Source organism: Solea solea, chromosome 5 (genome assembly GCF_958295425.1).
Source record: "Solea solea chromosome 5, fSolSol10.1, whole genome shotgun sequence".
Classification (NCBI taxonomy): Eukaryota; Metazoa; Chordata; class Actinopteri; order Pleuronectiformes; family Soleidae; genus Solea; species Solea solea.
Window position 1 is genome coordinate 13,360,106 of NC_081138.1, and position 24,929 is coordinate 13,385,034.

The 24,929-nt window shown below is 39.6% G+C and overlaps 2 protein-coding genes across 4 annotated transcripts in view; one reads left to right on the forward strand and one right to left on the reverse strand.

Annotated features, from left to right (window-relative positions):
- Window positions 1-1,772: 1,772 nt before the first annotated feature.
- Window positions 1,773-23,024, reverse strand: c1qtnf4 (C1q and TNF related 4). 2 transcript variants are annotated; one of them, XM_058629317.1, is made up of 3 exons: window positions 22,610-23,024; window positions 5,028-5,389; window positions 1,773-3,832 (listed from the first exon to the last, which is right to left on the reverse strand). In XM_058629317.1, exons 2-3 carry the CDS (start codon window positions 5,382-5,384, stop codon window positions 3,029-3,031), a joined length of 1,161 nt encoding a protein of 386 aa, XP_058485300.1. In that variant the 5' UTR covers window positions 5,385-5,389; window positions 22,610-23,024; the 3' UTR covers window positions 1,773-3,028. The 2 variants fall into 2 exon arrangements, with proteins under 2 accessions (XP_058485300.1, XP_058485299.1); XM_058629316.1 differs by having other exon boundaries at window positions 22,537-23,024.
- The window catches only part of LOC131459458 (hatching enzyme 1.2-like), a 32,985-nt gene continuing 22,215 nt past the window's right edge, over window positions 14,160-24,929 (forward strand). The window contains exon 1 of one of the 2 annotated variants that reach the window (XM_058629322.1): window positions 14,160-14,266. In XM_058629322.1, the coding sequence (XP_058485305.1) occupies window positions 14,242-14,266 (25 nt within the window). In that variant the 5' untranslated portion in view covers window positions 14,160-14,241. Of the gene's footprint in view, window positions 14,267-14,945; window positions 15,132-24,929 lie in introns of those variants that run through there. The other variant, XM_058629324.1, reaches the window with a different exon arrangement.

A 24,929-nucleotide genomic window follows, 5' to 3' on the forward strand; every position in this document is an offset into this window, starting at 1 on the left:
GGACTGCCTGTACACACAAAGATGCAGCATCTTCAGTTTTATTTTCAGCTTCTATTTGCAGCTGACTTGTCATTTTTCCTCTCCTGCCATGCAGAAGTGCTTCTCAGCATCTCTTTGTTTGTGACAGTTTGATAAGAAAACAATCAAGTTTTTTTTTTTGAACTCTGCAGGGGCAGAACCAAGAGACTTCAGCTGACCAGTCTGACAGTTCCCTGTTTTTCATTCAGTAGCTACATTTAAGAATCCAGCAGGAGCCCAATCATGTGTTAAAAGGTTCAATGTTTATAGTGGAGCATACTGTGTATTTATATTTATTTGCTGTCTTAAGACCCGTGTATAATTAGTGCGGCTGCTCCCGAGTATTTTCGGAAGTGTGGCGCATTAACTGCCTCATCACGGAATCAGTTGCTGTCGTGCAACCTGCTAATTAGTGGCATGGTGTCGAACACTGCTGCAATGCAACAGTCTGACTGCACAGTTCAAACAGCAGAGTTCCTCTCACTGGTTTCAGAATCAGGAGTCGTTTTAGCCTCTCAGATTATTTAAAGAGGAAGGTTTTGAGGCCTGTAGACATGAAAATGGCCATGCTTTCATGTGAAAATAAGTAAAACCAGGACGTAATTGATTGATACATTAACACATTTGGTGACTCGGATGTATCTCAAAGGTGGGGACCTATGAGCAAGGTCTGTTCATAACCTCTTACCACAAGTTGTATACTGTTAAACCCAAGAGTGGTGTTCTCTTCTTAGATAGTTTTTAGTAATTAGAGGCATAAAAATAACAAACTTTGTGTTTTGCTTTGTTTTTCTTTTGCCATGCTCTTAGATTCATTGTTTAAGCTCCATGGAGTATTATCAATTATAGGTTTGAAAATATTTTTTTCCCCATTTACAGTGAGCTTGAATTTAGTGATCCAACATCATTAAATTGGGTCCATTCTTCCAAATTAAGAAAGACACGTCCTCCATATCTAGTAGAATCTCTCCACATACTGTATATAGCTCTGTTGTTGTCGTTTGGTTTGGTGAGCGCAGACTTCTGCTCTGTTTCATATTTTCTGTTGCCCTGGACAATTCACATACGGACCATTCTTCAGTATAAAGTAATTCAATAAAATAAAATACATTACTGTGTGTTGTTGAGAGTACCAGAGATGTTGCTGTAAAGCTGAATTAAAACGTATTTGGTCCCCTGGGGGAAAGTGGAATACAAACAGGATAAGACCACTTCCAAAAGTGAAGTGAATCTGGATCACCCCCTGTATATCTGGGATATACTACTTTTTTTTCATAGGGAGTAAGTTAAGAATGCCCTCCATCTATGTCTATCTTTATAATGTTCAATGTTGTGGTGACAGTATTAACAAAAACATGCTTGTTGCTTATTTACACCTGTCAGACATAGAATATTAGCCATTATCATTTTTTTGGTCTCCATCATCACCTCTTGAAAATGATATTGCTCTTATGAAATGCTGAACTTAGTTTTGTAGCAAAGTCTTAAGCGTGTCTGACATTTGGCGATGTTTAAGTAGCTTATAGCAGGTTTAGCAGAACATGTTTGTTGTGGTAAGAAAGGTAAGTGGAGTGTGGGTGAATCTAAACTGTGAAACTGTAGCTGATGATTGTCTATAAGCAACTCCATTCACATAACATCATTTGGTCCAGTGTTGTGCAAAACTATTGATTATTGTGATTTGAAAATGCTTGGATCCTCACAGACAAAACTCTTTTACTATTTTTTTTTAAAAAGATGTGGCAGCAGAAATCATGGAAACCAAGATTCCTTTATTTATTTTTTTGTCAGTCAATTTCTGGTCTGAAGTGACCTACATGCAGGCAACTGGCCTTTTAGACCATAGTGTATAGCAGGGAGAAGTGAAGAACTGCTCATGAATGCACATCCAGTCAAATCTAATAAAAATGTGTGTCCAATCAAAATATCACTTGGTGCCTCTTCAACATAGAAGGTGATTTTATAAAGTCAGGGTTCATCACATTTTGAACCACATCATCTTTCTCCCAGCAGTGTGAAATTAAACAGACATGCATGTTACAGTGGCCTGGGAGAGGCAATTCAATTTTCCCCGCAGTGCTCCCCATCTGAAGAAATGAATTAAACGCTGCTAGAATTAGAAAGCAAATTATGGTTCAGATCCCTGCAGGCTTAGAGGAGGCATGTGGTCAAAAACTCTTTCCAAAACTCAGTTTGGTGCCATCGTCCTCTGCTCCTGCTGTGGCAGGTAACACTCCAAACTGAAGAAAAGATACATGTAGACACAAAACACACTGTCGTTAATGTTTTCTCATGCCTCTGAAGACATAAACAAAGTAAAGTGACTTTTCACACATACAAGCAGAAAACACCAACTCTTGAACGAGAACAACTGCACTCAACGGAATATTTCAGTTAAAAGAAGGAAAACTTTTGTCGCCATCTCCTAATCTCTGTGTCACTTAATCACATTATATCCTATATTGTGATTGAATGTTTATATTATGGGTATTTATTGTTTCATCTGTAACATCATCCATGTTGTGCACATAATCTTAATGTGTGAAGTTACTAAGCGAATTGTTAGAGAGTTTAATATTCACATGACATAAACTTCTAGTAACTCAAATGTGTCCTTAAATACTTTGATTTCCATTCATTTAATGACACTTTGATCCTGGTGTGTACACAGAGATGAGCAGGTAGTGACTGAGGTTTAATTGCACAGTGAAATATTCAATTACACTTCACATTACTGTCATTCAAGGTTTCACATTTAGGTGATATGAAGTCGTATCCTGGAAAATCATTGAGTGGAACTTGAAGCTCTGAGCCCAGTTCAGTGTTCCTGTGACTTTGTGAGGGAATTCATTTGAATAAGAATTGTCACAGGCGATCACAAAGCAGCAGCCAACTGTCCTCTCCACTCTTCACAGAAACTGCACAACACTTTCTGGGTCTGGACTCAGAGACTTTTCCATCTTTCATGAATTCCTCCCACAGTGTTCAGTCCCTAACCCATGCTTTTCAGCTAGGGTTTCTTGTGGGCATAATTTTGGCTGCTGGTGGTGGTGGTGGTGGTAGTATGGAAGTCCGGGTAAACCAGGAAGCCAGTGAAGGTGATATACTTGGCGTGGTTGCTGTAGGCCCCGAATCCATCTCTCTGGTGCGAGTAAAGCCAGATCGTGTCTCCGGGTTTCAGTGACAACATCAAGCTCTGACTCTGCAGAGCTTTCTCTCCTTGGCTGTCATCATAGATCATCGCCTGCACCTCCAGATGGTTCTTCATCAGCTTGACAGACAGCGTCTTTTGCGGCAGCTTGCCCACGTTGAAGGAGAAGTAGTATGCGCCGGGAACGCGGCAAGTGAACACCCCCTCTGTCAAGTTGAAGTCTTCTCCAATGGTGACAAATGCTGTATCAAAGCTGATGGGCTGGTGCTGAGGCATACCCTCCTCGTTAACTCCCAAGATGCTCTGAGTGCGCCCCACCGAGAAGGCAGATCTCTGGTCATCCTCATCATCATCATCCTCCTCCTCTTCCTCCACTTCCTCTTCCTCTGCATGTTGCTGCTCTGGGTTCTCCACCGGACCTCTTGATCCAGCATCATTTGTGGCCTGGTTTCTGTTCAACAAAGGGACCTTGTCTTTCTGGGGCTGCTGATGTTGTTGTTGACGGTGTGTCTGGTAGTCGTAGGTGTCCGGGTAGATGAGGTAACCATTGAAGGTGGTGTAGTGCCCTGTGTTGCTGTAGATTGCATAGCGGGGGTCACCGTGGAGACGGAGCCAGACAGTGTCTCCAAACTCCAACTGCAGCATAACACTCTGGCTCTGCACCTGAGGATTGAAGCAGACAGTATTATTCCATCAACAGAGTCATATCTGCGTCTGTCCTACTCCAAGGCCGAACATTAACACAGCTGGAAGAGTGTGATAAAAAAAAAAAAAAAACCTTTGCAAACATCCTGAAACAGTATTCAGCCAAGTTTGATGCAGAGGCTCAGATTTAGTCAACAACACATTACTCGGCATGCGCACCCAAGAAGATGAGCCAAGACACAGCGCTTTCAAAGAAGTGTTCTTGCTCCTAAGTCAATTTCTTTCTTTTTTTCTAGTGTTCAAACAGTATCTTGTTTGAAAATCTCAACAAAAGCCAAAGCAAACTGTGTGTGAGTGGGAGGTCAGACTGAAAACATTGCAGGAGGCTGCATAGATGGGAGCATGTTGTCTAATTTACCTGTGAGACCAAGTTCCAGACTTGAAAGTTTGGGTTTGAATGACATCATTGTGAGTCTGCAGCACTGCACAGCAGTTTGATAATAACACTGGAAATGAATGATGACATGCACTCAAATGCGTAAAAGTGTATGTCAGTCCTACCTCATGTCGATTGAAAACATAAAGGATGAATTAATCTTTATTATTCAAAAAACTATAAATGTTTGATTTTTTTGAGTGACAAACAAATTGATCAAAATGATAACACAGTAGCTGATAAATACTTGTCAACACATTCATTTAATTAACTGAATCAACAAATATCTGTGAACTGCATCTAACTCAATGATAGCCCTTCCCCTTCATGTACACATACAATTAAACAATCAAAAAGGTTTTGTTTTTTACTGAAACAAAAAATGAGTTAGAATTAAAATCAACTTGTTATAGCAGTTTCTAGCAAATTCCACTCACATCTATTTTCAACAGGAGACCGATCCCCCATTTGATGTATCTGATAATTTTTATTTTAATGGTTTAATAACTTTATTAGATTAGATGTATGATCATTGCCTGTTTTTCTCTTGAGGCACATTTAGTCTGCTGCATGACATTAGCTACATAAACATAAATAATAATAAAAACATTTCACTTGTTGGTATGATACTTGTTTTATGGGATTTATCAACAATAACAAAAATACAACTTGTCAAAATGAGGAGTGGCAGAGACCTGCGACAGGCTACAAGATCATGTGAATGAGTTCTAGAAACTGTACATTTTGATAACCTGTAGATAACCTGTGTCCACGTACCTTTCTCTCTTCGCCAGCATTTTCCTCATAGACAATGGCCTGCACTTCGTTTCTGTTCTTCATCAGCATCACAGACAGGTCTTTGTGAGGAAACTTCCCCACTGTGAAGGAGAAGTAGTAAGCCCCAGGGATCCGACAGTGAAACACACCAGCTTTTGGGTCAAAATCCCCGCCGATGTTTACATAAATGGTGTCAAAGGTCACAGTCATCTTGGGTCCACCTTCCATGCTGCTGGCGCGTGCAACTGAGAAAGCGGAGCGTAGCTCCACATTGTCCTGGAGACGAGCAAAACCCCACACACTGGCCACATTGCTCAGGCACAGAAAGCCAAACAGCACACTTGCAGGGAGCACCATCGTATCTGGAGAAACAAAACATGAAAAATGTGAATCTGCCCTTCTCAGTTCACCTGCACACAAATGATCAATGTTCTTGACAGGTATGTTGTTCTGTTTATTTTGGATAGGCTGCAGCATCACCAACCCTAACCCATAACCAATCTCCCCACATTCCTTTGGCCCTTATTCATATATTCAGTCCCAATCTCAACAGTGGAGGCCTTGGAGAGAAGGGTCAGCAACTATCTCAGGTGATGGCTGGGGCTGCCATAAGACCCTGATCGTAGCAATCCAATCGTAGCTGGAGCAGGGATCCAAGTGAGGACTGGCAGCAAGTAGAGAATGGAGAAGGCTCTCCATGAATTTACAGTAAATAAAGGTTACACCACAGGAAGTTGGTGGGTTAGTCCTGACAAAGCCGAACAGGATTGGGTCCCATGATGTGCCCCACAGAGAAGGCCCCAATGGAAAGGGAGATCGCCACCTAAACCAGGAGGAAGTGAGAATGAGGTAACAGGGAGCTTGGACAAGATGGGAAAATGCGGTGGAAAGAAAAGTGACTTGGGCAGAGCTTTGGAAGGCCGAACCTGACTGTATCAAATATCTTGTCCAGGCATTGGAAGGTGTTGTCCCATACCCATCAAACCTTCAAACATGAGGCAATGCTGAGTTTCCAGCTTGCCCTTTGTGCACCAAGTGAGGGATACTGTAACATATCCTCAGCAGCTGCAAAAATGCACTTGCACAGTGATTACACCGATGGAGGCTTGATCAGGTCCTAAAAAGCATAGCTGAAGCCATCAGCATAGGGCTTGAGTGGGCAAAGAGGCACCCAACCCTCCAAGAAGAAAATGTCCTTTGTCAGAGCTGGACCGGCAGCTGCTGGGTAACCTTGACCAAAAGCTAAAATGTATTTTGGTCAACCATCACCTTGCATTCAGACATTGCTCTGGTGTCTGATTCCACAAAGCAAGTTGTGATGCTGGAACGAACGGTCCCATGGGAAGATCACTTACAGGGAGCTTTTGAGTGGAAACTCTCCAAATACATGTAACTAGTCAGGACTTGCCAACAGACCAATGCTGCCATACCCAACAGCATGCCATCAACATGGCTAAAAAACAGTGTGGAGAAAGAAGTAAGGAAAGCAACCAACCCTTTCTTGATCCTTATCCGTGCTTTACCAATATTTTGTGGTGACGGATGTATTCAATTAAGTGATTATGTTCAGGAGCTACATTTAATAATTGGGTAGATGTTGGTTGTAGAAAGCACTAGACTGTGACACCGTAGGTTCACCTGGCTGGATCATAACAGGACACCAATAAAGTGACAGAAGTGGCACCAATTGTGGGTTCCATCTTCTGCTGCTGTATCCCAACTACTTCACTGTTCTACGTGTTGTGTGTACAGAGTTGTTCTCCTTCATACCTTGGTTGTATGGAGTGGTTATTTGACTTACTCTTGCCTTTCTATTATTTTTTACCAGTCAGGTCATTCTCATCTGGCATTGAATTTGTGTCCAGAGGACCGCTGCTCGCTGGGTATTTTCTCTTTCTTAGCCCATTCTCTGTCAACACTAGATATGGTTGATATACCATGCAAAAACGTGGAGCGACCACAGACACGACAAACTTTGTAACAGATTTGAAATGTTTTAATCCTGTGAAAGCACAGACTAGATGATCCAGTCAGAACCACACACTTGGCGTTTAATCAAATTATTACAGGGAGGAGATTCGGGATCTCGCAGAAACTTGCGTGATTTAATGTGACTTCAGAATATAAACAGACATTGAGGCGGACTGTGGACGTTGTGAATTAATAGCTGTTGTGTGCGTGCGCGTGGGATGTTTTGTGCTGAAAAACCCAACAAACTGTGGATGAAGACATGGCAGTGAAGACAGAATCTACTTGGCTTGTACAAGTTACAGCTCTAAACAAAAGTATACAACATCCGTTTCCCGGTCTCATTGGTTATTACGGGTTCTGCTCACGCCCCAATTTAATAATAATAATAATAATAATAATAATAATACTTGATATTGATATCTGTTCAAATCAGCCTAAAATCAGAAGCACCTACGATTGTCGGTACCAAAATCTGGCCAGTTATCCTCTAGTGTGGGGCAGGCTTTAATCAACTTTCTTCCCCGTTCTGATGCTTGGTTTAAACTTCAGTAGTCACCTTGACCATGTCTACATGCTTACATGCACTAATATTTCCATTAACAAGCAGTTGAACAGTGTACCCAATGTCAACATATGCAACTTTCCATTTATGTAAATTCAAATTGTCTAACAAAATATGTTGATGAAACCCAGCCACAATTTGAACATTTTTTTTTTGAACTTTTTATGAACTTAATATTTACACTTAGTGCCATACTTATCCCATATGTTTTGCTTGTTATATATGTATATGTATATATGTATATATGTATATATATATATATATATACATATACATATATACTGTATCTATATATGTATATTTATACCATTGTGCCTGCTAATCTGACAACAGACACAGTAGCTTGTTTGTTATCAAATACTCTTCAGTATATCTTTCCTGAAGGTGATGACCCAGTTTTTGTTCCTCTGGCCTTATCATCAATCATCAAATGTGAATTTAATGAACTGGCATAGAACACTTTGAAGGACTGATTTGCCTTCAAATACAATCATTTTAAATCAGTTTATAAGATTTGTGGTGTGGCATTTTCCACCCTGAGCAGAAGGATGAAATTATGTTTTAATGCTGCCAGTAGTGACCGTGGCATTAGAGTTATGCTTATTATATCAAGCAGCCTCATCTTCTGCCCCAGATCACCATAATCAAATATCAACATCATCATATAATGCTCGTACATTTGGCATATAATGAGTCTTGTACTGTTCCGCGTTGATTTGGTGCAATAACAATTTTCAGTCAATTACTGCAAAAGCATTGAAGTTATTTACTGTTGAAACTAAATGTTCTTGTATATAGTAAATGGAGCTCTCTAATTGGAAACTAATTAGTTTTTTAATTGTACTTAAGGCACCGAGGCATAACTGATGGTTTCTGTCTGAATGTTTGTCCTAGTGCATCACGGGGGAAAAAATCATTCTGGAAGAGATGCGCTGCATTACCAGCTGACTGCAGATATAACAGTTCCCTCCATGAATTACAGATTTTTCCATATTCTAAAATGAAAAAAAGCAAGTGGATAATGCAGCAGTGATGCTTTTAACAAAATGACAGCTTGTGCTAAGAAACAGTGTTTGTGTAATGGCAGCGGATTTAACTATAGTCATGTTGGTCCATTGTTCTCCTTAGAGGGTGTGATGCTTCAGGTTCAAACAACAATGAAAGGATTGATCAAACAAGCTTCCTCTATAATGAGCACTCATGGGAGTCAAGCACAGTGTGGAGCAACAGAGCTGAGCACAGGAGAGGAGAACACAATTAGTCTGTGTAAAAAAAAAGAAAAAGAAACAAAAAGTACACTGTTAAGCATATACTTCACAGCGGCCATTTTGTCACGAAACACTCGATAAACTCAGGGCTTATTAATGACATTATGGCAACAAACCATGAAATAAAAGCTTAAAAATGACACTACACTGAGCTGTGTAACTAAAGTACGTAATAGTCGACAAGACAAACTGCTAGAATCGGGTCTAACAGCATGATCAAGGGTAATGTTGAATTGTAAATCAGTTAATGAACTGTAAACAGAGTCTGTTTGTGAAGCGGAGGAAGCTCTGCATAACAGCATCATCCACCACCTGCTTCCAGAAAATCACCACAATGTCAACAATTTGTTCTCGTTGTAGAATTATGTGCAACAAAAGGAAGATAGCAGGATAAAGCCAATGGTTTACCTTAAAATTAAGTACTTACTTTGTCGGGTTATTATTTCAAACACACTCATTTGCGTAGCTACACAATCTGTGACTGTGTTTGACATTCAGAGTAAAATAACTGATCTGTAAAAACAGAGGTTGCAAGGGCGATACGTGGAGAGTCTTTACACACCGTCAGTTATTGTAATGTGTTTTCATTCCAGCAGAAAGCCTGTGAGCTGAAACTCTTTGTATCCAAAAGGTCAAGGATTATCAAGGATTTTCAAAACCCAGCCATATTTTTAGATTTGACCTTCATGTATTTTAGAAATTGCATCTCAGAGTCAGGGATTGTCAGTTTTCAATGCCTAAGGCCACAACTCATTTATTTTACTTTAAAAGAAAATGCAAAAATACGAAACAATAAATACACTGCATTTCCATATCAGCGTGGGCGGCGTCATTGCATTAACAGCGCGCCAGAGAGAACCAAACATCCTTGAACATACGGTTCATTGCTTTACAGGCTCCTTCTTTATTGGACTCTTTTATCACCTCACCATCAAATTAAGCACCAAATCACAGTTGCATCCGTGCATCTGCTCTATCTCACTCTCAGGTTGTGGCTCTCACTGAGATCTGTCCTGTGTCTATAAATAGAGAGAGGAGAAAGGCAGATTCCTCCTCTCTGGAGACAGATCAGTGCTGATGATTGAGATTGGGACAGAAAGGAGGACGAGAGCAAAGAGAGGAGATGAAACCAAAACATTTTTGTTTTTATGGAGAGATTCAAGAACTTTGGCTGTGTCACTCCCGTGTAATGGGATAATATTTAATAATTGTGTGTGTCTGATATAGTTGTGTGGGTGGTAATGTGTTTGCATAGATCTAACTGCGTAGGTTGCAGTTGAGGTGTGTATTTGAAGAGAGCAATGTGGTTGTGTGTGTGTGAATTTGTGCAAATGTTAGTTTTATTTGTGTGCTATTACATGTAAGGACATGGTGTATGTGTGTCATTGGTGTGCAAGCAGGTTTTTGGTTGTAGACCATGAAGACTTTTTTTCATGTGTGCATATTTTATTATGTAACCATTGTTTATTCAGGTAAAAGTGGTGACTGATCACCGAGCTTCTTTAAATCTCCTTTAAATCTATTTAAAGCTAAATACCCTGAATATTCTTTCAAAACTAGGTAATGTAACATTAAAAACAATAGAAGGTCAAGTATAACAAATGCAAATACAGGACCGACAAGTTAAAGATAGAAAAACTAAAAAAAAAAAGATTACAAATAATCAGTAATGCAGGATAAAAAAGTAAAATGATACAACATAAAGTTTAATTAAAAACAATAAAGGATAATTGATAGATATAAGGCCTAACTGGCATTATTGTTGCATGAGCTAACAATTTTAATATAATTCTATTTCTCAAGAGAAATATGAATGGATTCTGTATAGAGTACCCAGTTTAATTTTAATATTCTTTGTGAGTTCATGATGCATGTGTTTTGTTTAAGTGTGAGGTTGTCATGAAGCCAAATACCCAAATAATTATAATCAGTGACATCTTCAATTTGGGTTCCATTTTTTATAACAAATAGCTACATATGCTTGACCTAAAAAGTATAAACCTTGTTTTAGAGACTTTTAAAGCAGTCTGAGGTGTTTCAGTCAATTGCACACAGTTAATAAAGATGCATTATTATAATCTTGGGTGTGTGAATGATAGGCATATGACAGTGTTTTTTAAACCACATCACTATTGCTATATTTACACCTATAATCCATACTGCTTGAGTTTTCAAGCTTCTCAAACTGGGATTTTTAAAAAGGCTGCTCTGTTGGTTTGAAAACCCCAGGGTTATATTTTTGTCACGGGCAGAGACAAGGATGAAGGCACTCCCAGTTTCCTGTGGTAAATACAACCTGGATTACATTGCTGACCTTTTTGTCTTTACGAGTAGATTTAGATTTAGATTTGTATTTCCTGTTTTATTTTGAAACTCATATCTTGTCTTGTTTTTCAGGCATCTTTACTTCCTGCCCTCCTGTGTTTCTCACCTCCTTGATTACCTGCACCTGGCCTAATGTGTCACACCTGTGTCTCATTGTCTTCCCTCCACCAGCCTATTCATTCCCTGCCTCCCTTAGTCTGTGCTGTTTGGACTTGTACCTTTGCTTCAGTGTTCCAGTCTTCTCCTCCTTGTTATGTTTCTCACTGTGTTGTGACCCTTTTTCTGATTAATTGCTTTTTGCCTTTGCCCTGTGGACTTGTTACCTTTGCTGTTTTGGACTGATTACCATGTAGGTAAACAAACCTAATTTATTAATTTATCAGTAAAGGCGTTTTGTTACCGCAGTTGTGGCAATAGAGACATTATGTTTTTAAGTTGTTCAGGCTGGCCCCCTATTCTTATCTTAAAGGATTTTTTCACTGATTTGCATTTAACCTTGCATTACTAGAATAGGGGTAGTGTGCTTCCCAAACTCTGTGCTTTCCCGGTCAAGAAATATCGTCATTCTTTTTGTTACGTGCCAGTGACACGATGACGTATTTCTTTAAGGGAATCTTTATAAATTTGAAACAAACATTCACTTGGACTTAAGGGTCAAGATCACAGTGGCCTCCAAACATTGAATTCTTTTTAAGTCAACATTTGTATGTTATATAATGCTGAAAAAATAGCCTAAAACTGTTGGGCATACAACCACTGGCCAGTGATTCAGTCCTAACTGAAGTTCTATATTCATTTTTTTCATTCATAACTATTTTAAAACTTAAGTTATACTGTCAAACACCAAGCCACGATGGCTTTTTTCAAATTTTTTATTTTTATTTTTTTATTTTAAGATTTTATGAAGGAGATCTTGGTAATCATTGTCTATTTTTTCCAATGCATCAGTATTGTTAATTTGTTACTTCCACATATCAGGAGTAACAGCAGTCCCAAAACATCCATGCTTTATTTCTGATAGAGAGTAAAATAATTTCTTTTTAAAAATGACATTTTAAAATGGAAATCTCTCCTCCATGCAGGGCCACCTGCTCTTGGTGATAACAAACACATTAGTGCTCAGACTGACTCAACACATCCACTTTCTGAATCTCACGGTGGCTCAGGATTACTAGTTTATATTACCTTTAAGTCTGTTTGGGAATCTGTTATATTTGTTACTATATATATATTTTCACACTTCCTGCTGCAATGTCATCATCTGAATGTCATGGAAGTGCCGCAGCCAGCCGCTTCTGAATTCTCCTCCCAGCTGCTAAGATTGAAGTCAGATGAGTCCATAGGGATTTGGGGTTTTCTATTCAGGATTAAGAGCTTCTATCTCTCTCATATCCACCGTGGAGCAGGTAGCTTTTGTGTCAGTCATCGATGTTCCATCTGTGAGTCCTATAACAGTTAAGTCCAAGTACACTCCTAGAGTGAAGTGACAGTTGTAGCTCACTTATTGAATGCACTTGCTCTTTAACCATCAATAGACATCTTTCAGATATGTTTATTTTTGTTGTGTTTTTGTATTTGAGAAATTTTTGGTCTTATATGTGAATTTGTAGATTGTTTGTTGCATGTTTGCTGACCCGTCTGCCCTTAAAATGCCCCTTGGGGAAGAAATGAAGTATTTTTGAATTTAACTGAATTAAGATTAATAAGATAATGAAGGAGACCTTTATTTCCAGGACCAGGAGAATTCAAAATGTTGTATCCCACTTCAAAAACATCCTCAGGAGGATTAACCACAACATAGCAGCATCAAAGTTGTAATTAATAGCAGGTTAACATTATGTATTAACTTGTTATAAGCATTAATAACTGATCTGCACTTTATGCATTGTCTTTGAAACAGGGGAAGCTCATTTCAGGCCCAGTTATTTTGTCTTAGGACAATCTCCTCTGGTGCATTTTCAAAAAGCTGTACATATATTTTTTAATCAACTCTGCTCTAATTTACTTTAAATTCTTCAAAACAATGCTTCCATTTCTATTGCACAGAAGGTCACACCCGAATGAAATCAGTTGATGGAGCAGCTGTTTTATTCTCAGCGTGATCCAAGTGTAGAGTAGATCCATCTCCTCTCCCCGCTTCCACTGAACAACCTCGCTCTGTCTCATTAGATCAAAGCCACACAGAGAACTATTGTTCTCTAGCAGAGTGGAGCACAAGGCACAATAACAAATACATACTCATCACAGTGATGTATGTATGCACACGCAGACATGCATGGGCACATTCACACACTTAAATCATTTCCTCATTTACAGACAATGTGAACATTTCAGCTCAAACGCTTCCCTTAAGACTGACATAAATCTCAACTGTGGAGCTGGAAGCAGGAAACAGACTGGTTTTGGTTATAAAGCATCTCAGAATCATTCATTATAATAACTTTTGCTGATAATTATCTATGTAATGAACATAAAATGTGGGCCTGGCTTTGGACAATGCTCCATCTTGTTAGCAATCTACTGACTCGACCGTCTAATTTCTTGCAAGCCATGAGGAACATTCACAGGAAATTAGAGGAGTTAAAATATTGACATACATGATTCATCACACACTGTTCCCATCCCTGTGTCTGGGTCTGTAAACATGAACTAAAGACATTAGGCCCATGTTTATCCACACTCAAAGGATAAAACACATTTTGCTCTGTGAATTTGGACAAACATCCATTGTGTAGCTCCAGCTCAAGGCCAGCACCCCACTCACAACTGTAGGTGGGGTTAGTGAAGGCTGCTGCTGCTGCTGCTGCTGCTGCTGCTGCATCATACTTGTTCATTGCCATCTGAGTAAAAGGCTCCTTTTGAACAATACTATTGAGCAAACTGCAGCACACTGCTTTGAAAACAAGATATCATTGAGAGCAAGTCCCAATACTTGGGTTGACCTTAATGAGAAACTAATCACAGACTTTATCTTTTTTTTTCTAAAGAAGCACAGATGCTCATCAAAGTATAAGAATATACAAGCAACATACTGGAGGCCACAGGTGGACTCACCATCTGGCATAGCTGACTCTGTCCTGGTGGGCAGATGCCTGACGTGATCCCACGAGCAGGTAGATATATTTTACTTCCTTCATACTGGTTTAATCATTGTCCAGGGTACACCCATGCACCCACGGGGAGGACATACAAACTCCATGCAGGAAGGCCCTCGTTCCGATCAGGTCGTAAACCCTGGTCTTTTTGCTGCAAAAGGCAACAGTGCTACACCAACACAGCACACACTTCCGTTTGTCATAAAAAGACACAGTGAGGAGCAGGGGGAAGAAACTATGTTAAAAGTTCAGCCATCACTCTTTCTCTCTCCAGACCAGAAGCTCAGTCCTGCATCTTCTCAACAAGTGCAGAGGAATCGTGACTCATACATTGATGTATGTGTGCTAATTCCTCTGTGTCCCTGCCCTCAACTGAAAGGGAATTCACTCAACTGAACTACAATAGAATAGTGTTGAGGCCCATTGAAACTAACTTTATGCTTATTCATCACAAAGGATATGCATATTAAAGCAGATTCTGTCCTCTTTCATTGAATCCACATTTTCCCAACTGCAACCCATGGTGTCAAAGTAGGACAGCAATGTTTTCACTGTGCAGTCGGGTTGAAATGTTGAATTCCATCTCACATTTGCATCCACATCGTGTTGGACTAGTAGAACCAGATCAGTATATGAAATGGAGTAAAATAGGTTGCACATAGTGATGAACCTTCCTCGATTCAGCAGGGCGCTGAACAGTATCGTGCAGGAGTTTGAGCTCTGTGGGGAACTAGTTCACTCTCACTGCTCTAATTGCATCATAGACACTGTCCACTACCTGCTCAGCAGGGAATAGCAGACAGACCCAGATAGAGACCAGCTGGTGAACATCTTGCAGCCCTTCGCAGCCAATGGACTAGATACAGTACATCCCTCAGAACTGGTAAGAAAGCGAAAAATTAGCTGAAAGAGGGAATATTGGCTGCCATTATATTGAGTTGTTTACCCTTACCACACAAATAGGATAGGAACAGTTGTAACAAACTATACTGTTTACAAAATTGTGGGGGAACCCCAAGAGCAAATCCTACATTGTTTTACTCATATAAAAGACTTATTTAAAATTGGAGTGACACATTTAGAATTGTTTCTGATGCTGCAACAGATTCTGCTGATTCTATTTGAAGGCATGCCCCTTTCCTTCAGAGATACACGTTTATTTCCCTGGAACAAGGCAAAACTTGCCATGATTGAATGTTAAGTTTGTGAGTTTTGCTAAGAAGCTGCCACAGATAGTTTTCTCGTTGATATTGGTGATATTCTTTTTCTTCAGTGCAAATTTTTTTAAGGGCATATTATATTATATCGTTGTTCCTGACTTCAAACTGGAGTCACTTGTGTGGCTGTAACAAATACAAACATGTGGTGTTTGGCATCACCACAGAAAAAATCAAGAGCAAAATTCGGTATCTGGGCATATCCTCCACACGAAGGGCAGTGAGTTGTTGAGTTGTTGATGACTGCTTATTGAATGGTGAAATAACCCGAGTACTGCTCTTCCTCCACAACTGTGAGCAATGAGATCTGTTTTTACTTTTAAGTCAACTTTATTGATTGATGGTTGTGGGATGTTAACATCATGGAGGGATTAGTCTGGAGGTGTAGAGACTTTGTGTGCTCAGAGTGCAGGTTAATCTCATGCACTTTGTAGCAGTGTAAGGCTCTTCTGCTAGATCTGTCTCTTGAAGACGTGAGCGAGAAGGAGAGAGGGGGAGGGCAGGTTGTAGTCTGAAGGACTATGAGCAACAGTGCATCATCACTGTTGGTAAGTGGAAGAGATTAAACTGAATGTGTTCAGTGATCAATATAATCAGTTGTCATTAATACACTCACAGTAGTGTGTGGGAGGAAGCTGCGCATCATCAGAGAGACTCTGTATCTGTTCCAGCTGTAGTGGAACGTACTGACAAACTGGAATAACAAGGTTGTTCTCCACCTTCAGACTAATTCCTTCCTGATGTAAAATTCCTGCAACAATCAATCAACAAAGCTGACTTTAAAGTAAAAAAAAGATCCTGTTATATCGAGAACCTACCTTGTTATATTAAAAAAAACATCTACGATATCTTTTTCTTCCTATGACAGCTCTACACGTGTGTGTGTGTGTAAAAGCTAGTTTATGGCTCCTGGTTCATGCACAAGTGGGATAAATTAAATATCTACATCAGCTATTATAAAACAAATAATAAAATAACAATGTTTTTTTTATTTCACCAATTTTAAATGCTCAATTAAATATGGAAAAGATTAAATATACACTGATTATATAAACTCGTGGAGTAGAGTTTATATAATCAGTGTATCTTTAATCTTTTCCATATTTTGAAAACCCGTTGCACTTGCTTGATTTCTGTTTCTGTGCACCTTACTTCTGACTCATTAATAACTGTCATGTGTGTCCTAGTGTTATAATTATGAAGGATAGGGCATCTGATCTAATCTATCTTTATTCATAAACCAATTTAAAAACAACTGCTGAAACAAAGTGCTGTACTTCAGAGATAAATAAAACAGATAAAATGTACAAACATAAGACCTAATAGACATAAAACACTAACAATAAAACAATAAAATACATGGCAAAACATAAGGCAAAAAATCATGATGGATGTATTGAATATAATTGACATGAACAAATGACTTCATCCAACAACCTACCATGACATAAGGAATATTACAACTTTTAACTTGCAAACCAATCTAATATAGTTGAAATCACTGCAGTACAGTAACCATGAAACCCCTGCAGACTCCAGTGCCCTTTCACATCTATTGAGCTTAGCCACTTTAAAATAGAATAAAAATCAATTTGTTTTACTTGGTTATTTCAGAAGGTCTGAAGAACTGTGAATCTAAATGAAAATCCTCCCCACAGTTCCTCACAACCAGCCCAGACCCAGGGCATTTTCTCCTCTTTGCCCTACAGTCAATGAAAAAGAACAGCAAAAAAAACACTGCTCAAATCTGCATGCATTCGTCCCACAGAAATGTCCCAGTACACTGATAAATACTAATAAAGGCTGCAAGGTGGGCTTATAATGTTTTCACATGTAGAAGGTTCACCCCTGTGGCAAGAAATTACCTTTCACTGTGGATGGACATCAAAGTGCTCAGTTGACTGTTGTGATTTATGTCTAGTATCAATATTTCTGTCTTAAGAAGGTAAATTAAAGTGCATATGCCTAAAAACACTGGATATATGATAATGCTATTCTTTTGTGCCAATGGAACAAATATTTATACGGTTAAAAACAGTGGCAGTTGCTGGTCTTTGAAACAGGGGAAGCTCATTTCAGGCCCAGTTATTTATACATAAGTTCTTACATAAATTCTGCAAACGAACAACTAGGAAGGAAATACCAGAATTTTGTAAAACTGAAATGCTATAATAGTGTTTTTATTTAAAGTGTATATGCACAAATGAAAATGGGCTATATCACCAAGCAAATAACACACCACAACCAGATATTTGTCAACAGACTTCCCTCGCGAAATCCACACAGGATTGAGGCAGAATATGCTCCACTGTTGTGCATGTTTCTGCAACGCTGTCAATCAAAAACTGGTTCCGCCTTTCAGACAGTTCCTCCACTCATCATGCAGAGGCCCAGCGTCTGCGCCCGCCTACTGCTTCATTAACTCAGAGAGAAGCTGAGCTTCCGTGGAAGTGATGCATTTGTCCAATCACTGTTGAGCTCACTGCAGTGAAAAAAACCTATTCTGTGTCGTCCCATAGAGAACAGTGGAAGCTGAGCTTCAAGTGGTTTTAATGCGGAGGCTGATACAGGTGTACGAAAATCACTTATGACAATCTGTCATCCGCTATAAAACAGCTAACTCTTAATGAACTAGTGACACATTCTCATCAAATTCTAGCGCACATTTAGTATTGAAATGTAAATATAACAGAGTACATATTTGATGACATTTTAGAAGAAGCTGAGCTTCCCTTGTCTTAGAGCAATTGCCAGTGGTTGAAAATGTATGCGCAGTACTGACTCTTGTTTTAGTGTAGTCAGCCATGTGTGCAGACAAAAGCCCAGAGGAGTCTGAGGTTTCTTTGCACGAAACTGACAGAGAGGAACTGGCGTTTGAAATAGTATACCCTGCTGTGTCCCTCAACATTTATATTTGTAAATAATTGATGTTTTTCCTTCACACTGCCTTGGTTTTTAAATCGAGGTATTTGAGGTATACAGAAAAAACAATTCTTATATAACAAAAATAAACACTTGATGTTGTATTTGGGACAAACCGGAAAAGGGATAATTCAAATTTGGCTCTGTGTCTCCTGTATAGACTATAAATGCTATTCTTTATTCCTAAAAGATTTTGAGGAGATGACTAGGATCTCAGTCAGGGACATGTTTCGAACGAAAACCACTGGAGATTCCTTTTTTCCTGTTCATATATGTTGACACAATTGGGACTGTTGCCTCCATTAAGGACAACACGCAAGAATTGTCTGTCCCTCTGTAATGTGTTGGAAGAGTGAGTTCACATCAAGGCGGAGATTTTACAAGAAATTACAATGATGTGATCATCGTTTAAGAATGCGCACATGCTGTTTAAGGCACCACTTTATTCATCATAATCCATGGTAATTAACACAGATGGCATACTTTTCCAGGTTAATTTAATCTGAGCAAATTTGATTGTTTCAGAGAAATCCCTGTAGAGATTCAATCATGATCTACTGCTTCTCCTTTGAGGAGAAGGTGAGGAGCTGTAGCTAATTCAAGATGACATTAGACGAGAAGCAGGTACACACTATATCACATGACCAAAATACAAAGATAATGAACTATATAGGCTACTCTTGGACTACTTTACGGTTAATTTAGTCTCCAATTAATAAAAGTCCACTTTGTTTTTTTGTTTTTGGTTTGTGGGAAGAAGCCGTAGTACTCAGAGAAAACCCACACAGGAAGAACATGAATCCTCTACATAGAGAAGCCCTTGTTTGAAGAGGAATTCAAATATATTGCCATGCAGAGAGGTGACAATGCTTAAAGGTTAGCATGTTGCATCACAGCCACCAGCTATGATTTAAAGTGTTTAAGATTTGATTGATTGTTTGTGGCAGGCTAACAGGAGCTGGTCACTCCACACCACCAGTGGAGGAAATTTCATTTTTGCAACTTATGTGTGACACTCTTGTATAATGACGTGAGGCATCAATTCATGAAAAAAGAAAGGTTGAAAAGTTGAAAATATGGAGATAAATACTCCACATCCAATAATATTCACCTAAATTAATTTGTTAAAAGACTACACTAGACTATAATATGCTTTCTTTCTTTTTTAACTAAAACTGAATAGGGTTGGACTAGACTAAAACCTTTTTGAGTTTTCGTCGACTAGAACTGGACTAAAACTATCATATATAGAAATGACTAAAATTTGACTAAAATGAATATGCATTTTAGTCCAAAAAACTAAGACTATCTAAAATGGCTGCCAAAAACAACACTGCTTGGGACAAAGTCTATTAATATACTGTGCATACAGTACAGTATAGTTAATATTTTCAGCTAAGCAACTGAACTACATGATACACCTGCCAAGATATATCTTTTGTGAGAGAGAGTTGGTGCAATTGGGCAGAGAATCCTGGCGTTGCCTCTAAATTATAGAATTACATCCAACCATCCTTTCAAGTTATTGGCAATCTCTTTCTACTTCTGGGAAAAGGTGGAAAGCATGGGTTGTTATAAGTGCTACACCTCCACACCACTGGTACATGCTCAGGATGAAGCAAACTGTTCATTTGGGACAGATATCAAAGAGAGTCATGGGGACTGTTATCTGGAGGTGAGTGTCAGGCTCGGCTTCTGCTGCCTCTCTCGTCCACCCCCACCCCCACCCCGCTCATTAGTGACTCCCTGTCCCTTCATCCCTCCCTTACTCCCTCCACTGCTTCTCATCCTCCTGTCATTGATACTTGTCACCATGCTGTCAGCTGCTTGCTCAGCTGTAGACACATGGACCAGCCTGGGGAGCGGATGGATGTCATAGATAGATAGAAAGAAAGACAAACAGACAGATAAGAAGGAGGAAAACAAAAGAACGATTTTGAGGTGTAACCCAGGCTTGTCAGCTATTTCTATGAATTCCAAACTGTCCTGTAAACGTTTTCTCCTGCCATTGAGGATGAAGAAAACCTGGAGCACAACGACAGCTCTCTCAGTCCTGTCAATTTGACTGCAGCGAGACAGAAAATATTAAAAGACAGAGGAGAAACAGCTACGGCGGTATCTTTCCAGGAAACACTGCAGAGTTTGATCCACCAGTAAAAGATGAGACTCAAGAGAGGCAACACACGACCAAGTGACTGCTGCCTCTCCTCATTATGCATGAGATTACGATTGAAAACACACACAGGTGTCACTCATGTGAGGAGCTGGTTGGGGATTAATATGTGAGTGTGGGGGTAGCAGAAAAATCCAAGTGTAAGATTCCAACACCAGCAAACATGCATACCCTGTACAGTTACGGTATTACTGAACAATCTTGAAAGTGTTGACATGTTATTGTTGTCTTAAGACATTTTATGTGGAGATTGTTTCCAGCACAGCAGGAAATGCTTCTGTGATTTAAAGCATCAATGGTCAGGTTTTTTGTTGTCAGTTTGTTAGAATCAAAGAGTGTCTTTGTGGGGCCGCCATGTTCTTTACACAGATATTCAACAACCATACAGGGAGAAATCAGGAGGGGATTTATTACCATACATTTGGTTATTGAATGCTTAAAAGTACTTATACAATTCTCAATTGCACTCGTCTTGTTCAGTTCATGAAACAATTTAAAAATCTCACAGATTAACTGTGTGTATTAAATCACCAGTGTCAGACTTGATACAGTTGCATTGCTGCTTCCGTCAAAATGTCTTTAAGAGCTTGAAAGCCACAGGAGAAGTATGCAGCAGTGTTTTGACCCCAAAATGGCTTTAAACTAAATCCTCTATGCAAACGTGCTTAGTTTAATGTGTTACTATGCAACAGTAATGGGCCAGTAATCACATTAGTTCTACAGATATTTGATCTCAAAGTAGTGGTCAAACTATAGTATTGCTCTGAAGATGAGCACATTAATTCTCTGTGCACCTTGAATGTCTGTAAAAGTTTAAGTGGCAACCTTTCAAGTTATCATTAAGACATTTTATTAAAAGTCAACAGGGTGACAAAAGTCCCTGCCAGTTAGTGATACTGAAGATGATCATCAAAATCAGCGGCGTTCCACCAAATGTAATAGAAATAATGCCAAAGACACTAAAAACAAATAGACGGAATGAAAAACAATAACAAAAAATTATTTCATGGTTATCATCTGTGAACAATATAGCCTCAAACTTCCACTTTTGACCAGTATTATTCCACACACATACTGATTCAAATCGTAGCCTGAATTTTAACCAGTTCCTCATATGAGGTTCTGCCTCATCAGTACCAGGTTTTGGTCTCCACAAGGACTAGTGTTCCTGACAAGGTCAGTATTTACAAAAATATCACGCACACGCTCACAGTCAGACGACTAATCCGTAGCCTGCAGCATCCGTGTGTTACACTGATGTGGATTAAGATACTGTAGACAAGAGTCAAACCTCCTCACTATGGAAAACCATTTGACAGATAAGAGAGATCTCATCACCTCAGCTTAGTCAAAGCCTCCCTCTGTCACAGGACACTTCACTATCTGCAGCACAGATAATGACACAGGATGCCCGACCGTAGTCTCTCTGCCACACTGCAACCTGCTGTGTCGAAATGGCACAATCAAGACAAAGCGTGTGTGGCACAATTGGGCATGTACTAGATGCAGGGTGTCCCTCTGCTCTTCCCTCACGATATCAGCCCAGCTAACACATATTAAAATTAACACAATGAATGCATTAGCCCACAGTATATACATCCCTCAGCCCCTGGTGAGGTATCGCTGTTTCTAGAGATCAGTGCAGATAAATAATGCATGCTGCTCAGACGTGGCACGACTGCTGAATGCACACACAGAGGCAGTATAGCAATTTTCACAGCACGCAACACTTCTGGGAAGCATCCATTAATATTACAGCAACACTTAACAAACCGTGTGTCTTCAGAGTTCATGTTTAAAACGGATGCTCTCACACTAAAGATACAATATTAGAGAAAATGGCACATTCTGGACTCTTTGCCTTTGTTGTTTGTGATCCCTCAACACATTTCCCCTAGTGATGCTCCACTGTTCATGCAGCATGCCTGCACACTCCCAACTTAGACTGCGACTGAGCACCAAGTTCATTCACTCACCTCCAAGAATGTCAGCCTGTCACTCGTCCCTGAATGAAAACCACCTTGCAGTAGTGAAGAGGAGTTGTCTCACCTGAATGTTCGTCTCTCTGTGTGTTATCTTCTGTTATATCTGTGTGTGTGAAGCATAAAGCTGAAACTTCGGTCTCACCAGCACACCCCTCCCTCCCTTACACTCTCTCTCTCTCTCTCTCTCTCTCTCTCTATCGCTCACTCTCCCTCGCTCTCTCGCTCTCTTTTATTTGCTCTCTACCACCCTCCTCACTCACCCTCCTTGCTCTTTTTTTCCAGTCACTAGCTGTTTTTTCTCCATCTGCCTCTTTGTCTTTCCCTCAGCATCTGCGCTCAACCTGCTGCTATCTCTAAAGCTGCACCAGGAAACCCCTCCCCCATCATCACCTACTCACTCATTTTGCATGTAAATACATACATGGCTTGTGACCTGTTAAATAGGTTTTGGAGGTACAGTTTCCCGCAGTGAGGCTGTTGATGGAGTGCTGGTTGTGCTCAGATATGACGTTCATGTGTGTCTATTTGAGTGTATTTCCTAGATAAATAAGAGGGGAGGAGCAGCCATGCCATAACAACCACTGGGTTTTGCTGTCTGGCAACAGTGCTATACCCACTCCCTCCCTACTGCTCATTGTTGGGACTCATTATCTCACTTCTGTGAGGGGGTGGTGGAGGTGTGTGCGTATCGGGGGGGAAGGAAGTGAGAAGAAGACATGTATTGCTCTCAAAATGAAATTCATCCTACCCCACCTCCTTTTATAATCTCATTCAAATTCCACAGTCTGTTGCTCACCCATATTTTAATGAGCACTTGGCTAAATCCCTCCCGTGTCTTTTCTTTTCTTGGCTAGTGTTTGGCAGCCTGCTGCACTCTGTTGCATCTAAGCATCCTGAATGCTTCTAGGCAAACTGGTGTGCTCTTTGTGTCTTGGCCAATACACGGAAATAGAAATGAAAGAGTGGGCAGCACTATCGTGCAATGAGGCTAAACAGATCTAATATCATGCTGACAACATGTGTCTACATTCACCAAGGGAAGATAATGTGGTTTGAAGCCACCAAAGCTCGGGACACACAGACACAGAGTTGTGTTTATATGAACGTTTGCTGTTCTCACACAAAAACACAATAAGTTAATAAAAGGTTTGATTCCACATTGATTTTTTTTTTATATATTCTTATTTGAGTTGCTGGAGAGTTTGAATTTTTTTTTAAATAAACATTTTTGGAGGCTGTGTTACGACTGGTCAGCAGTTCATAGTTTATCTGGACTATCTGACTTACTAAGTCTGAAGCCTGTTAAGTGTTGGACAGTTCTGCGATTAACAGTCAGACAGACAGACGTTGCTTGCATTCATAGATAAATGTTTGTTGTATGTTTAGATCTTATGCATTTCCAGCTGTTGTTTGCATGTTGTACAGTACATTTACCCAAGCCACCATCCTTATGATTCTGCTTCATGTGTGTTGAGATTTGATTCCAAAGTTTGTTTTTTCTCCGCTGTGTTTTCCTTTCCATCTTAATAATATTCATATTGGCTGATAAAGAATATATAATGACCTCATGAAACTACTATACTATAAAATGCACATATGTCACATACTGCATAAATAATACAATTGCAGATGCATAAAAACTCGATTTCAAGAAAATGTAAAAGTAAGCGTTCCTGAGGTGAAAATACCTGAAAACAGAAACAGACCCACAAAATCATAATAAGCTGTCTTTGATGCTTTGATGATATGCTTCTAAAATGTCAGGTGAAGACATGGAAACATTTGTGGCAGTTGCTGCAAATAGTAATTTGTAAAGTAATAGTAGTTTGTAATTGTCCTTTTTGCTGATTTCCGGTAAATTATGTAACTGTTTGAATTGCATTTGATGGAAACTGCAAGAAGTAAAATATCTTCTAATATATTCACAGTTTTATAAATGAACTATTCTAACAAAGAACAGGAGCTGAATCATCGACACTGCAAACTCCTGGCATCTGCAACATGGTAGACGGCTCTTAATTCTGCGATCTGCCTCTTTCAGCACGTGTTCCTCATCCTTCACCATGAGACCAGCGAACAGGGCGGTTTCAGCTCTTAAGTGCAGCTATCAGATAATGATGGGAGCAGACAGCAAGTTGGTCAGTCCTCTGGCATGTTTATCGTCGTCAATCTTTTCATGCACTTGAGATCAGTCGTTTCACATTGATCTGGTATAAATGAGGACAGCACCGATTCCTTTCTCACTCAATCTGCAAGTGTGTAGAGAAGGCAGAACACGTGTTTCTGTTGGTCCTGGTGGGTAAATGTCAGAGTTGTCTTCACTGGCATGGATTAGTGAGAAAAGCGTCTGCTGTAAATTCAACAGCTAGTCCTGAAACCTTGAA